General features: G+C 43.5%; 1 protein-coding gene across 4 annotated transcripts in view; it reads left to right on the top strand.

Moving 5' to 3' along the window:
* Positions 1 to 12,874, top strand: part of LOC126175432 (solute carrier family 22 member 7-like) — a 216,183-nt gene that overhangs the window by 66,243 nt on the left and 137,066 nt on the right. For all 4 annotated transcript variants that reach the window (XM_049922231.1, XM_049922232.1, XM_049922230.1 and 1 more), the window contains exon 7: positions 7,004 to 7,218. In XM_049922231.1, the coding sequence (XP_049778188.1) occupies positions 7,004 to 7,218 (215 nt within the window). The remainder of the gene's footprint in view (positions 1 to 7,003; positions 7,219 to 12,874) is intronic.

Genomic DNA, 12,874 nt, shown 5'->3' with positions numbered 1-12,874 from the left:
TTGTGGTCTAATCCTACACTGCTTTGCAGAACTATGCGTTTCTGATGTTAAACACACTACTATGTAGCATTACTACTGTTTATTTGTATTCTTGTATTGAAATATGTATTATGTGATTTGCGTAGTGTTACTAACTTTAACACCAGTTTCTCTGTGACTTAAAACTGTTATTTTCTTTCTGAAGAATGTCATTTGCGTTGTTTTTCATTTAATCGTTCCCAAGTATTTAGTTAATGTGTAAGACAAATGAAGGAGTAGTGACAGAGGTGAAAATCTAATTTCTGGGAAGGTGAGGGAGATGGGTAGTGAGTGGATGAAGGAGGCAAGATGAGTGAATAGTGAGAAAGTCCTAGGATAGAAAGTGAGTTGGAGGAAAATGGAGAATAGCAAGAGGTGAAATGACATGAAGCAGGAGTGGTGAAATGACATGAAGCAGGAGTGTGAGAGAGTGAAGGATGTTAAAGAGTATGCATTTTTTTCTATGTAATTTTTTCATTATTTTATATAGTGTCCTGCTTCCAATATTTATTTGGGCATTAAGGTCCTAGTAGGTACGTGGAGATGCTCTGAAATTCACTACTGGGAATATTTGTCTCATGGATGTCTGCTAGCAAAACAAATGCATTCACAGCTCACCCCAATACTACAAATTTGAATGTGGTAGGACAGTAAGAAATACCAGCCAGGTAATAGAAGACATAATAAAGTAAAACCCTGTGTACAAGACTGCAATCCTTTCATCTAGAAAGCATATGCAGTTGGCTCCCTGTTAATGAAACCACCAAACTAACTGAAGAAAACCTGAAAACACACAACCAACTACCTCAAACAAATAGAGGGAGCAACAAAGTCGTTATATTTAATGATACAACACTAATATATTGATTGACGATGGCATCCTTCTGGATGAAATGCTCCGGAGTAAAAGCAGTCCCCTACTAGGATCTTATGTAGCAGTACTCAGGAGACTGCTCCCATCAGAAAATAAATAAATAAATGAAAATAAAAATCTGGCGATCCGCGGTTCGGACTGTGGACTGGCAAATTTGTCACTTGGGTAGACAGGGTAACGAACTTGAAAAGAGAAATGGACATGTTGTAGTTAAATATAGAAGATATTAGTGAACTGCACTGGCAAGATGAGCCGAATTTGTGGTTGGGTAGTTACTACATTCTTCTTTCTTCCTCTTCTTGTTCATCCTCTTCGTGGTCTTACCACTTGTCTTCACGGGTCGGCATGTTATTTATTGCACTGTGCTGCGATATGTACTCTCCTTTTTATTTTTCGTCGTAACTGAGGATGGGTCGTCGGCTGGTTTTGTTTCGAATCCAGCGCACCACAGTTGCTGGTGGTATGGATTTCAAGTGTACGTCTGCGCCAAGCTGCGTGGTATCGACCATAGTTTATTAATGTTCGTCGCAAGGCTGGCTGGGAGTAGTCCAATCACCAGCAGATCGTCGTAGGATATGCTTGGCGGCGGATGTCACATTAACATCAGGTACCCCAATGGCTTAGCGGCATTCTGGGTAAGCTTGGTGAGCGATGTTTAACTTCAACAGACTATCCTTTCTTCACACTCGTTGTCAATGAAGGATGACAGTACATATGTAAGCCGAGTGGACTGAGAAGGCAGCAGGCCACAGATCCATATCCTGTTTCTTAGTAGACACAGTACTTGAAAAACATACATCCGGTCAGTACGACTGGAAGAGTGACTCGTGGAGTGTGTGAAGTGAATTCGGTGGTCGTTAATACGTTCTCAAGTGTTCACCGCTTACAAATCCCAGATTAATGTCTTGCATTCCGGGCACAGACTGTGTCATGGGAGCTGGTTGTTTGATGCCAGGTGGAGCTGAAGTCACCTGAGAACATTAAATGGTCATGTCAGCCTTGAAAGAGCTGCGCGACTTCCTCTGCAAATACATGTGAACGTTCGCGATGTCCGTCCGTGCCAGAAGGCGTGTATATGTTGATGAGCCTTATGCCCAACGCTATGTGCGCTATTTCTTGAGCCCTGGCGAGATCGTGCATATCGTCCTTCTCGTAGAAGTATAGTGACATTGTGTTGGCCATCAGCATCACCAAACGTGGTGTGGTCTCCTTACATCTGGATGTCTCATCACAGTCACCAACAGTGGGAAGGGATCAACACTGGTGGGGTGAAACCCCTAGAGTGGTGTCCAGCACGACATACGATGAGTCTTCTGCACAACCATCTGCTCGGTCGCCATGAGGTACCGCTGACTGTCGATGGGTTATCTCAGCTATGGCTGTCGGTGCAGACTCCGCCGTCACTGCTGGCTGGTAATCTGCTGCAGGTATCTCCATGAGATTCCACCTTACAGAGGTGTTGGGAGGACTGAAGCTGTCGCCAGTGCGATCTACATCGTGTGGTACTAATGCGGCCTTTGTATCACCGTCACTGCTGTCAGACTGTCCGCAATCCGTTTCAGACGTTTGTAACAGGCAGTCATCTGACACAGTACGTCAGAATTTCTTGCGTCTTTGCAGGGAATGCTGTTTGTGGTCGTGTGTTTCACCATCCGAATGGAGGTGGATTTCTTCGACTGGTCTGTTATTGGGAAGAAAGGCTGTGGTCGGCACCACCCTTGCGTCAGTGCCCGTCATCTCTTCCATAACCTCCTGCAAGATCGACTGTTAATTATCTTCTGAAAGAGGTGCCGTCATAGTGGATGGATCCAGTACTTCGGACTCCACCATGTCCTCCCTGTCAGCAGCGTCTACCTGACGAGTATGGCCAACATCAGATTGTAAACTGTGCGTAATTGTGGGGGGGGGGGGGAGGTGGAGAATCGTGATAATAGATGGTCACAAACTCATCTCTCATCTATTGGGATCTGAGCAAGTCACCAGTGTAGAAACGCTGAAGTGTTGTGTCCTTCTTGGCCACATCCAGAGCAAGTATACGGCTGTCTGTCGTACGTAATAATCGCTCTAGAGCTGCTATTTTCGGAGTAGCCTGCCACTTGTTTCGTCAATTCAGTTTTAATCTTTCGTAATGTGTTGAGGAACTGGTGTACTGTGAAAGTGGTCCATTTTTCAGTCATGTGGCTGACCTCTTTGCTATAAGATTGGGAAGCCACGGTGACATCGTCCAGAGGCATTTTGAGTGGGATTTAGATGACTCACATCACACAGAAGCTGAGCCTTTCTTGATCGATAGAGACTGCCCCAGTGTTTGAATTTAAGACTGTTTGCGTTTGCGTGCACGATTCTGTTGCACACCTCATCACTGACGAACCTGATGTAGACAGAACTGCTCATAATAGAGAGATGGATACCGAATATGTCTTGTGAATCACTTTTAACGTCATCATGTACGAAATTCAATTTCGGAAGTTCATGACCGTGCATGATCAGGTTGGAAACTAATCTTTATAGTGGTTTGTCTGTATAAATATGCCATGTTATATAAGCTGTGATGGACTCTACAGACAGGATATAACAGAGGACATTCGCTATGCTTCATTGTTGAGTACCGGCTGTCTGTTTGTTTGGGTCCAGGTAGTAGCAAGATTAACACAGAATCACAGTAGCAGGTCTAATAAAGAATTAAAAAAAGAGTGTGGGCGAACTACTAATAAAAGTGTGGCGATCATCTTATCAAATGTAAAGTAGACATGAAGCCAAGACCAACTACAGAAGTGTAAGTATATATATGTCCTAATTCCACGGCTGATTGAAAGCTCTGCAAATGACTGAAGAGACTGTAATAATGGGTGATGAGACGATGTAAATTATTTAGTTCATTAACAGAAACGAAAATTTAATTGTGATGAGGAACAGGAGTTCGATAGCAGGTAAAGCAGGAGAAGGAAACATTAGGAGAATGCAGAATGGCGGAAAGGAGTGAAAAGAGGAAAGCTGAAATAACTGGAAGCTGTTGAGATTGAAATGGAGCATTATTTAGCGACTGACTAAAATAGAGAAATTAAAAAAGTATGCAGTAAAGAACAATTATTAAGAACTCTCACGGCAGTCTGGTACTAAAGAAAGCCTGTACACTGGAATGTGGGGAAAAAAATATATAGAAAGACTATATAAACGAAAGAAAGTTGGGCCGGCCGAAGTGGCCGCGCGGTTCTGGCGCTGCAGTCTGGAACCGCGAGACCGCTACAGTCGCAGGTTCGAATCCTGCCTCGGGCATGGATGTTTGTGATGTCCTTAGGTTAGTTAGGTTTAATTAGTTCTAAGTTCTAGGGGACTAATGACCTCAGCAGTTGAGTCCCATAGTGCTCAGAGCCATTTGAACCATTTGAAAGAAACTTGAAAACAGTATTGTGGAAACAAAATAAAAGTAAATGAAGGGCAATGTAGTCGGATTAATCATCCTATACTCAGGTAGTCAATTCAGGGAAAGAGGCACTAAAATTAATATAGTTTTAGTACCTGGGCAGGAAGCTAACAATGGCCAAAGCAGAAAGGATATATGTAAAATATAGATTGGCAATAGCTAGAAGAGTGTTCCTGGAAAAATGAAGTATTTCAACATCTAAAATAAATTTAAGTTTTCTGATAGTAATAATCATGTTAATTTGTCTCAGGTAATTGTGTACTCTAAACTGTGCAGATAAGAAAAGAATAAGAAGAGAATAGAAGCTTAGGGAATGTAGTACCACAGAAAAAAGCTGAAGATTAGATGTGCAGATCGGGTTGTAGATACTGCTGTGTTCTGTTAAAAGAACGTGGCGATACTGTTAGTAGAATTGATGAAAAACTGCCTATCCTCTATTCCCAATTAACAGGTACATTTAGTAGCTTTCCATGCTAAATTACTTCTGTCTCGACCGTAGCCAGAGTTGGACCCCATCTTGTGTAGCAGGAGTTCCAGAGTGCTAAATGCAATAGTTCGAGGAAGCAACAGAGGAATTCTGTAGATCACAATCCCAACAGATGTGATAAAAACTTGCCTATATTCTTCCAATAAATTACATGAAGATCACAATCCCAACAGATGTGATAAAAACTTACGTATATTCTTCCAATAAATCACATGTAGGTAGCCCGTTACATCTTCATTTCGTCTTGCACACACACGCTGTTGATCATCCTATCCCGAAGGGTCTTGCTGCAAGGCGAGACAAAAGGAACAAATAATTGTAACATAAACGAGCGTTTTGATACTTCGTCCAGCCCTTGATTAGAGGGAGAATACACGGAGATATTCCTCAAAATGATGGATAGCCACGAGAATTGAGTAGACTGTAGTCCAAAGAGGGGCAGTAAAAAGTACTATTACGGGAATGTAGCTAGCCCAATAAGATGCAAACCATTGCATTTCTACTAATTATGATCCAAAATAATTGCGATTGCATTACAGTGAATGCGAAACAGCACTAAGTAGAGCTGTAATTTCCATAGCTGCTACTAACAACAGTAAGCATCCACAATGACATATAAATGGCATCGACACTTCCGCTATTGAAGATCACGATACGACTGCAACCAAGAACTGCAAACGACTAAGAGTGAGAGGGCTTCTCTCGTCTGTTTTGTTACAGGGGGCACTGCATCTCACTTTGGAATGTTATTCGGTGCGACCCATGACGCACATTGATGGAAAAAAATTATACCCTCTTTTAGAGCTTCCAAATTCACTCAAGAATAATTGCTGGAACAGTGCATATGGAGTGCATGAAATGATTAAATTTAGAGATTAATAGCACAAGCGGTTCAGAGAGAGGTACCAGGTACTGACATGCTGAAACATCCATCTTAGTATATGGCGAGGCGTCCATGGCCGACAACGCAGATTATGCCACGCCTACTCGACCCGTTCACGAAATTCTGTAAGAGTTGTTGGCTAACGAGTTGCACGAGTCACTTCTGGTTCCATCATATTACATACGTGCTTGACTGGAGACGAGTCCGGAGATAGTGCTGGTCGGGGAAGTCTCTGCAGTCTTGCAGAGCACGTTGAGTTTCAAGGGCAGTGTGTAGGTGAGCATTATCCAGTTGGAACAATACATCACCTTCCTGTTGCAAGAACGGCAAAAGAACGGGTCTATGAACGTTCTGCACGTAACGAGCGCTCCGGTTTGCCTTCCCTAGAAAGTAGAAACAAACAAGCAGAGCAAGAGTTGTAGCTTTTTGCACCCTGGACCATAAGTGACTTCTAATTTCTTCTACGGCAGTGTGTATCAAACGATTCGTAAGCTTGCGTACAGTCTGTATCTACCATCGGAAATATAAATTATATTTTATTGGAATACTCTTTTTGTAAGGGAGACAGGACATGGACGCAGTTGTTCCTATTGCACACCTTGTGGTAGGCTAGAGAGTCTCTGGTCTGCAGGCTTCCTGATGAGGAAGTAGTCAACAGAATCGTGTTGAAAAGGAATTTATGGCATAAGCTTGGTAAAGGAAGGGATCGGTGGATCAGTTGATAGGACAAATCTTGGTGCTCCAGGAAATACTCGACGTGGTTATGGAGACAGGAGTGGAGCCTAAAAGTTGTAAAGAAACCCTTCTCGAGCCTTGACTACAGAAAGCAACTAGATGTAGATGAAGGTTGCTACATTTATGCACAGATAAAGAAAATTCCATAGGATACACTTGCGTGAAGAGCTGTACAAACTGAAAACTTGACTAAGACTATTACAAAAGCAAGAGAAAAAACTGGGAGTTTTTCTGAATTAAAAAGTTGGATACAAGTCAACATATTTCCTGTCTAGCGGGTAATCTATTTCGTCCTCTTATAGCATAACGCTGTTTTAGTACGAATATTTCATGACGTACCAGCAATGCATCCATCAGTTTTCAACAGGGAACGACCAAAAGAACAGCAACACATCCGATAATTGAAGATTTTTGTGGTGAAACACACGTCACAGTAAAATAGTCTATCACATTAGGACGTACTGTATAATCGAAATTGTTTGAAAACTAATCAAGTACAGATTCATCAGTTTAATAAAGAGAGTTAAAATATAACTACCTCAATTTCTTAAGATATTACATGAAGATTATTTTTCCACACAGGTCAGCGGGTTCTCTTGTCCTTTTCACTCTACTTTTCCACAATAAAAGTTTTGGAGAGAATCCTTTCGTTGCATACATTGGCCAGGGCGTGTTGATGATGGTTGCTTGCATGCTGGCACACTTCGTTGGAAACCATCTCGGCAGACGATTTACGCACTGCCTGGCATTACTGATTGGCGCCATTGTTTCTTTCATTCTCGTGGCGCTGACAACAGGTACTGAACTGCTATGACTCTTCCTACTGAATGAAACATGTATTTATCTATTTACCAAATTTTTCTATGTATGACCTTGTTGTACTTACAATAAGTAAGAAATAATTTCACTTTTGACAAAAATATGACCAACAAATTATTAACATTTTGTACTATATTTGGTGTTAATTTAGCTTAACTTAAAAAAAAAAAATCCGAACGCCGGTTCAAAAGGCAACAACTTCATCTACGTATAGAATACCAAGCACTGGACTTGAGGCCAAACTTATAATCTGCTGTGAGCAAAATATAGTAACTTTTCGCCTATCTTCCATTACGAGAAGGTAACCCACAAAAAACTGAAATGTACTATCAATTTGGGAGACTATATAACTGTTACTGAATACAGATGAAGTTAAGCCTCAGAATCTCTGCACCGATATGTTTCTTACGTTTCTGACTATAGATGAAATACTTACCCATCAACAGTTAACCCATTCGCCACACGTGAAACAATGACGGTGTATTACATCATGATGGTGGTGGTGGTGGTGGTGGTTTATGGGGCGCTCAACATTGTAGTCATCTGCGCCGGTACAAGTTCCAAATCTTTCCATTTCCAGTGTCGGCACTGCCGGAATGATGATGAGATGATGACAACACAAACACCTAGCTCCCGGACAGAGAAAATCCCCGTCCCGGCCGGGAATCGAAAACGGGGCCCCCTGATCCAAAGGCAGCGACGCTAGCCACTAGACCACGAGTTGCGGACGGTATATTACATGTTCTCATCACTTACAAAAGAAACAATTCTTTACAAACTAGACAACTTATAGAACAGGGCTACAAAGAGTGAAAACATAAATATGTCTGCAAGTTTTCAGTGACCATACAGAAAATCTCCATATTAAGAAAAAGTTCATACATCTCATATGCATGTACTCGTAATATCGTGTTGTTTTGTCACACCCTGAAGAGAGAAAAAGACACAGGATGAAACAGATTCGATGAAAAAGCCTGAGTAAACTGAATAGTAAGAAAATGCTGTTATCGACCTGAGTTGCTTCCGGACAAGGTAGTGTTTTACTAGGTGCGGTACTATGCTCGAGCTTTTCTTTTACCTGAGAACCAGCTCACACAGCCATTTATAGTGATCAGTACAGCTTCACGTGCAAATCAATAGCAGGGCAAGTTATTTCTATCACATGCAGGATCTTTCTATGCCGTCAATGTCGGATCTCCATTGAGAGTTCCGTGATGTTTTATGGAGGTTAAACATTGAGGCTATTCTTCAGATTGTTGTTGCCCTTATTTCCTGTTTTGCTTCTCATTCCTATTTCCCTCGAGTCTTCTGCTGCTAATCGGAGTTGCTAAAAGGCAGGCGTGGCCATTTCGTAGACGTTCGAAGTGTATATTTTGCCCGAGCTCCTGGATCTTCGAGTTTTGCGGGAACTGCGCTTTTCTGTACAAAGATACAGCAGTTTCGCCGATGCGTTCATGAAGATGTTGAACGTCCTCAGTTTTGTGCCCGATCTCAGAAGTGAGACCGTGATACAGAAGTAGCGCTATCATTATCGAAAAGAATGGTTCAAATGGCTCTGAGCACTATGGGACTTAACATCTGAGGTCATCAGTCCCCTAGATCTTAGAACTACTTAAACCTAACTAACCTAAGGACATCACACACATCCATGCCCGAGGCGTGGTTCCAGACTAAGGAGCCGGCCACCAGCGCAATCATTATCGCTCGTTTTTATAAGGTTCGAAGTCTCATGACATGCTTTTCAGCGGTGCTGCCCAAAACCATCGCAGCATACTCAAGTACCGGAGGGAACAGTGCCTTGTACAGTATTACGGCGAGGTGTGGACGCAATGTCGAGTTTGGATTTACACAAGTTACAAGGTGGTGGTTCTTCTATGAGCCTTTTTCCTGATGTAAGGGATATGTTGTCACTACGTTAGACGCTTGTCCTGCTTCGCCACAAGGTAGCTTGCTGTACCTTCCCAGCGCACTACGCTGCCGAGAACTCTGATTTGCTGAAGCGCCGCTGGAATTCATTGAAAGCTGATGATGACGGACTAGGTTTTGGCCGTGTTGATACTGAGCAGCCACTGGACGCCCCAGGCAACGAGGTCTTTACAGGAGCCCTGTAGATGGCTCTAGAAAATGAGTGGGCCCATTTTGGCTGCTCACATCGTGGTGCCATCTCCATACAGCCCAATATGTACCTGATCAGTTCTTGGTAAGTCGGCAGCGTACAGAATGTACAGGATCACCTCGCACTTGATCCCTGTGGTAACCCTCCACGGTATGACATTCAGTGGGTGTGTCGTTTTGCGGCCTCACGCGGAACGTACAGTCTGCCAGGTAGTTTTGGAGCAGAGACATGGGGCACTGGGGCGACAAGCTAGTATAGGAGTCCGTCACGCTACATGCTGTGGAAGGCTGTGGAGACATTTCAGGAAGACGGCTCCAAAGTATTCGTGGCGACCCATGGCATCGAAAACGTCCTCCACCAGTGGCAGAATCTGCTGTTCCTTCTAGTGACTGCGTTGAAATCAGAACTGCTGTCTGGGTTTTAGGCCTCTGCTTCGATATGGCATATAATATGACAGAGATAGATTCTTTCAACGGTCGTCGAGTGTGCTGGTCTGCAGCTATTTGCCAATTGAAGGTCATTTCCAGTCTCGGATATGGCTGGCATCTCGGCATTTGCGCGCTGCAGGATAACAACCAGACCAGAGGATTTCAAAGAAGACATCTGCAGGCTGTAAAACGGCGATAGGTGTTAGCTGCTTTAGGAAAATGTTGGCAATGCCGTCCGATCCTGCCACTTTCTTGGTTTTGCGCTGATGGGGTGAAGCTGGTAGCTCTTCAGGTGACACGGGCTGAATCTTGTCACCCTTGCAACAGACTGTAAGACATAGTCACAGTCATTAAGCTATCGTGGCGATTTTATTGTCATTCACAGAAACTCCTACGTGTCGTAATTTGGCGGCAAGTGTGTCTTTAAGGATGTTCAATTTTTCTCTAGGCTCGCAGACGACACTTTGGTCAACATAGAGTGGTGGAATTCTCCGATTTCGTCTCGGGAAACCCTCTGTTGTGCTCTGTGTTGACTGATCTTCAAGTTGTAGACATGCGGTTACGTTGAATCAGTCTCTGTTACTACTTGCCTCCACCGCTTCCTTTATTTCACGGCGGAGGCGTTTTAGGAGTCTCTTTTGTCACAGGTTTCCCTCGTGAACTGCCACAGCTTACAGGATATCAGGCGGCAGCTGTAGCGAGTTTTGTCCTGCCCTGCTCAGCAGTCATGACGTGATGGGTCTACAGTCCACAGAGGCACATTTCGTGCATGGGCGAGGGCGGGGTTGAGAACATCCTCCTCTGAACGGCTCGTGTCTGCATCTGCATCTATAAGGGACAATCAAATGAAAACGAGACAGCTGAAAAAAAAAACTGTTTATTACTTCAAATGTAATCACCATATATGTCAATTCATCCCACTGTGAGGCAAGATTGTCAATGATGCCGCTCGGGATAACTGTGCGGTCAAAGGCGCCTTGCCACGGTTCGCGTGTTAAGCCCTGTCGGAGGTTCGAGTCCTCCCTAGGGGCATGGGTGTGTGTGTGTGTGTGTTGTCCTTAGCATAAGTTAGTTTAAGTTAGATTAAGTGGTGTGTAAGTCTGGGGGCCGATGACCTAAGTAGTTCGGTACCATAGGAACTTACCACCACCGATCCACCTACCTACCTACCTACCTACATCCATACTCTGCAAGCCACCTGACGGTGTGTGGCGGAGGGTACTTTGAGTACCTAGATGGGTTCTCCCTTCTATTGCAGTCTCGTATTGTTCGTAAAAAGATAGATGGTCGGTATGCCTCTGTGTGGGCTCTAATCTCTCTTCGCGAGATATACATAGGAGGGAGCAATATACTGCTTGACTCCTCGGTGAAGGTATGTTCTCGAAACTTCAACAAAAGCCCGTACCGAGCTACTGAGCGTCTCTCCTGCAAACTCTTTCACTGGAGTTTATCTATTATCTCCGTATCGCTTTCGCGATTACTAAATGATCCTGTAACGAAGCGTGCTGCTCTCCTTTATATCTTCTCTATCTCTTCTATCAACCCTATCTGGTACGGATCCCACACTGGTGAGCAATATTCAAGCAGTGGGCAAACAAGTGTAGTGTAACATACTTCCTTTGTTTTCGGATTGCATTTCCTTAGGACTCTTCCAATGAATCTCAGTCTGGCATCTGCTTTACCGACGATCAAGTTTATATAATCATTCCATTTTAAATCACTCATAATGCCTACTCCCAGATAATTTAAGGAATTAACTGCTTCCAGTTGCTGACCTGCTATATTTTAGCTAAATGATAAAGGATCCTTCTTTCTTTGTATTCGCAGCACATTACACTTGTCTACATTGAGATTCAATTGCCATTCCCTGCACCATGCATCAATTCGCTGCAGATCCTCCCGCATTTCAGTACAATTTTCCATTGTTACAACCTCTCGATATACTACAGTATCAACCGCAAAAAGCCTCAGTGAAGTTCCGATGTTATCCATAAGGTCATTTATGTATATTGTGAATAGCAACGGTCCTACGACACTCCCCTGCGGCACACCTGAAATCACTCTTACTTCGGAAGACTCCTCTACATTGAGAATGACATGCTGCATTCTGTTATCTCTGAACTCTTCAATCCAATCACACAATTGGTCTGATAGTCCATATGCTCTTACTTTGTTCATTAAACAACTGTGGGAAACTGTATAGAATGCGTTGAGGAAGTCAAAACACACGGCATCTACCTGGGAACCCGTGTCTATGGCCCTCTGAGTCTCGTGGGTGAATAGCGTGAATTGGGTTTCACACGATCGTCTTTTTTGAAACCCATACTGATTCCTACAGAGTAAATTTCTAGCCTCCAGAAAAGTCATTGTACTCAAACATAATATGTTCTACAACTGATCGACGTTAGAGATATAGGTCTATGGTTCTGCATATCTGTTCGACGTACCTTCTTGAAAACGGGGATGACCTGTGCCCTTTTCCAGTCCTTTGGAACGCTACGCCGTTCTAGAGACCTACGGTACACCGCTGCAAGAAGGGGGGCAAGTTCCTTCGCGTACTCTGTGTAAAATCGAACTGGTATCCCATCAGGTCCAAATACACGTTGCCAAGGCTGTTCCCGGAACACCGCAGAAGTTGCGCTGGAAATCCCTTGCATGTCCTTCATATAGTCCCAATCTCATCCAGTGTGGTTTTCATATTTTGTAGCCCTGAAAAATGGCATGTTGATTTGCTTCTGACGAAGAGGTGCATGCCTAGGTACAATTATGGTTCCGTATGCAGCTGCAAATATTTTTCCATGAAATCATTGACCGGTGTCCAGACCCTCCGTGACCAAAATGGTACTGAAACAGAGGATGACAGACTAAAGGCCGAAATACTAAATGTCTTTTTCCAAAGCTGTTTCACAGAGGAAGACTGCACTGTAGTTCCCTCCCTAGATTGTCGCACAGATGACAAAATGGGAGATATCGAAATAGACGACAGAGGGATAGAGAAACAATTAAAATCACTCAAAAGAGGAAAGGCGTATACAACTTTCAAATAACTTCCGGGAATTCAGCCAGGTAACACTTTCAGCGACCGCCGAT

Source organism: Schistocerca cancellata, chromosome 3 (assembly GCF_023864275.1).
Source record: "Schistocerca cancellata isolate TAMUIC-IGC-003103 chromosome 3, iqSchCanc2.1, whole genome shotgun sequence".
NCBI classification, from domain to species: Eukaryota; Metazoa; Arthropoda; class Insecta; order Orthoptera; family Acrididae; genus Schistocerca; species Schistocerca cancellata.
Note: the sequence above shows the minus strand (reverse complement) of the source record. Positions and strands in the feature narration are given on the sequence as shown.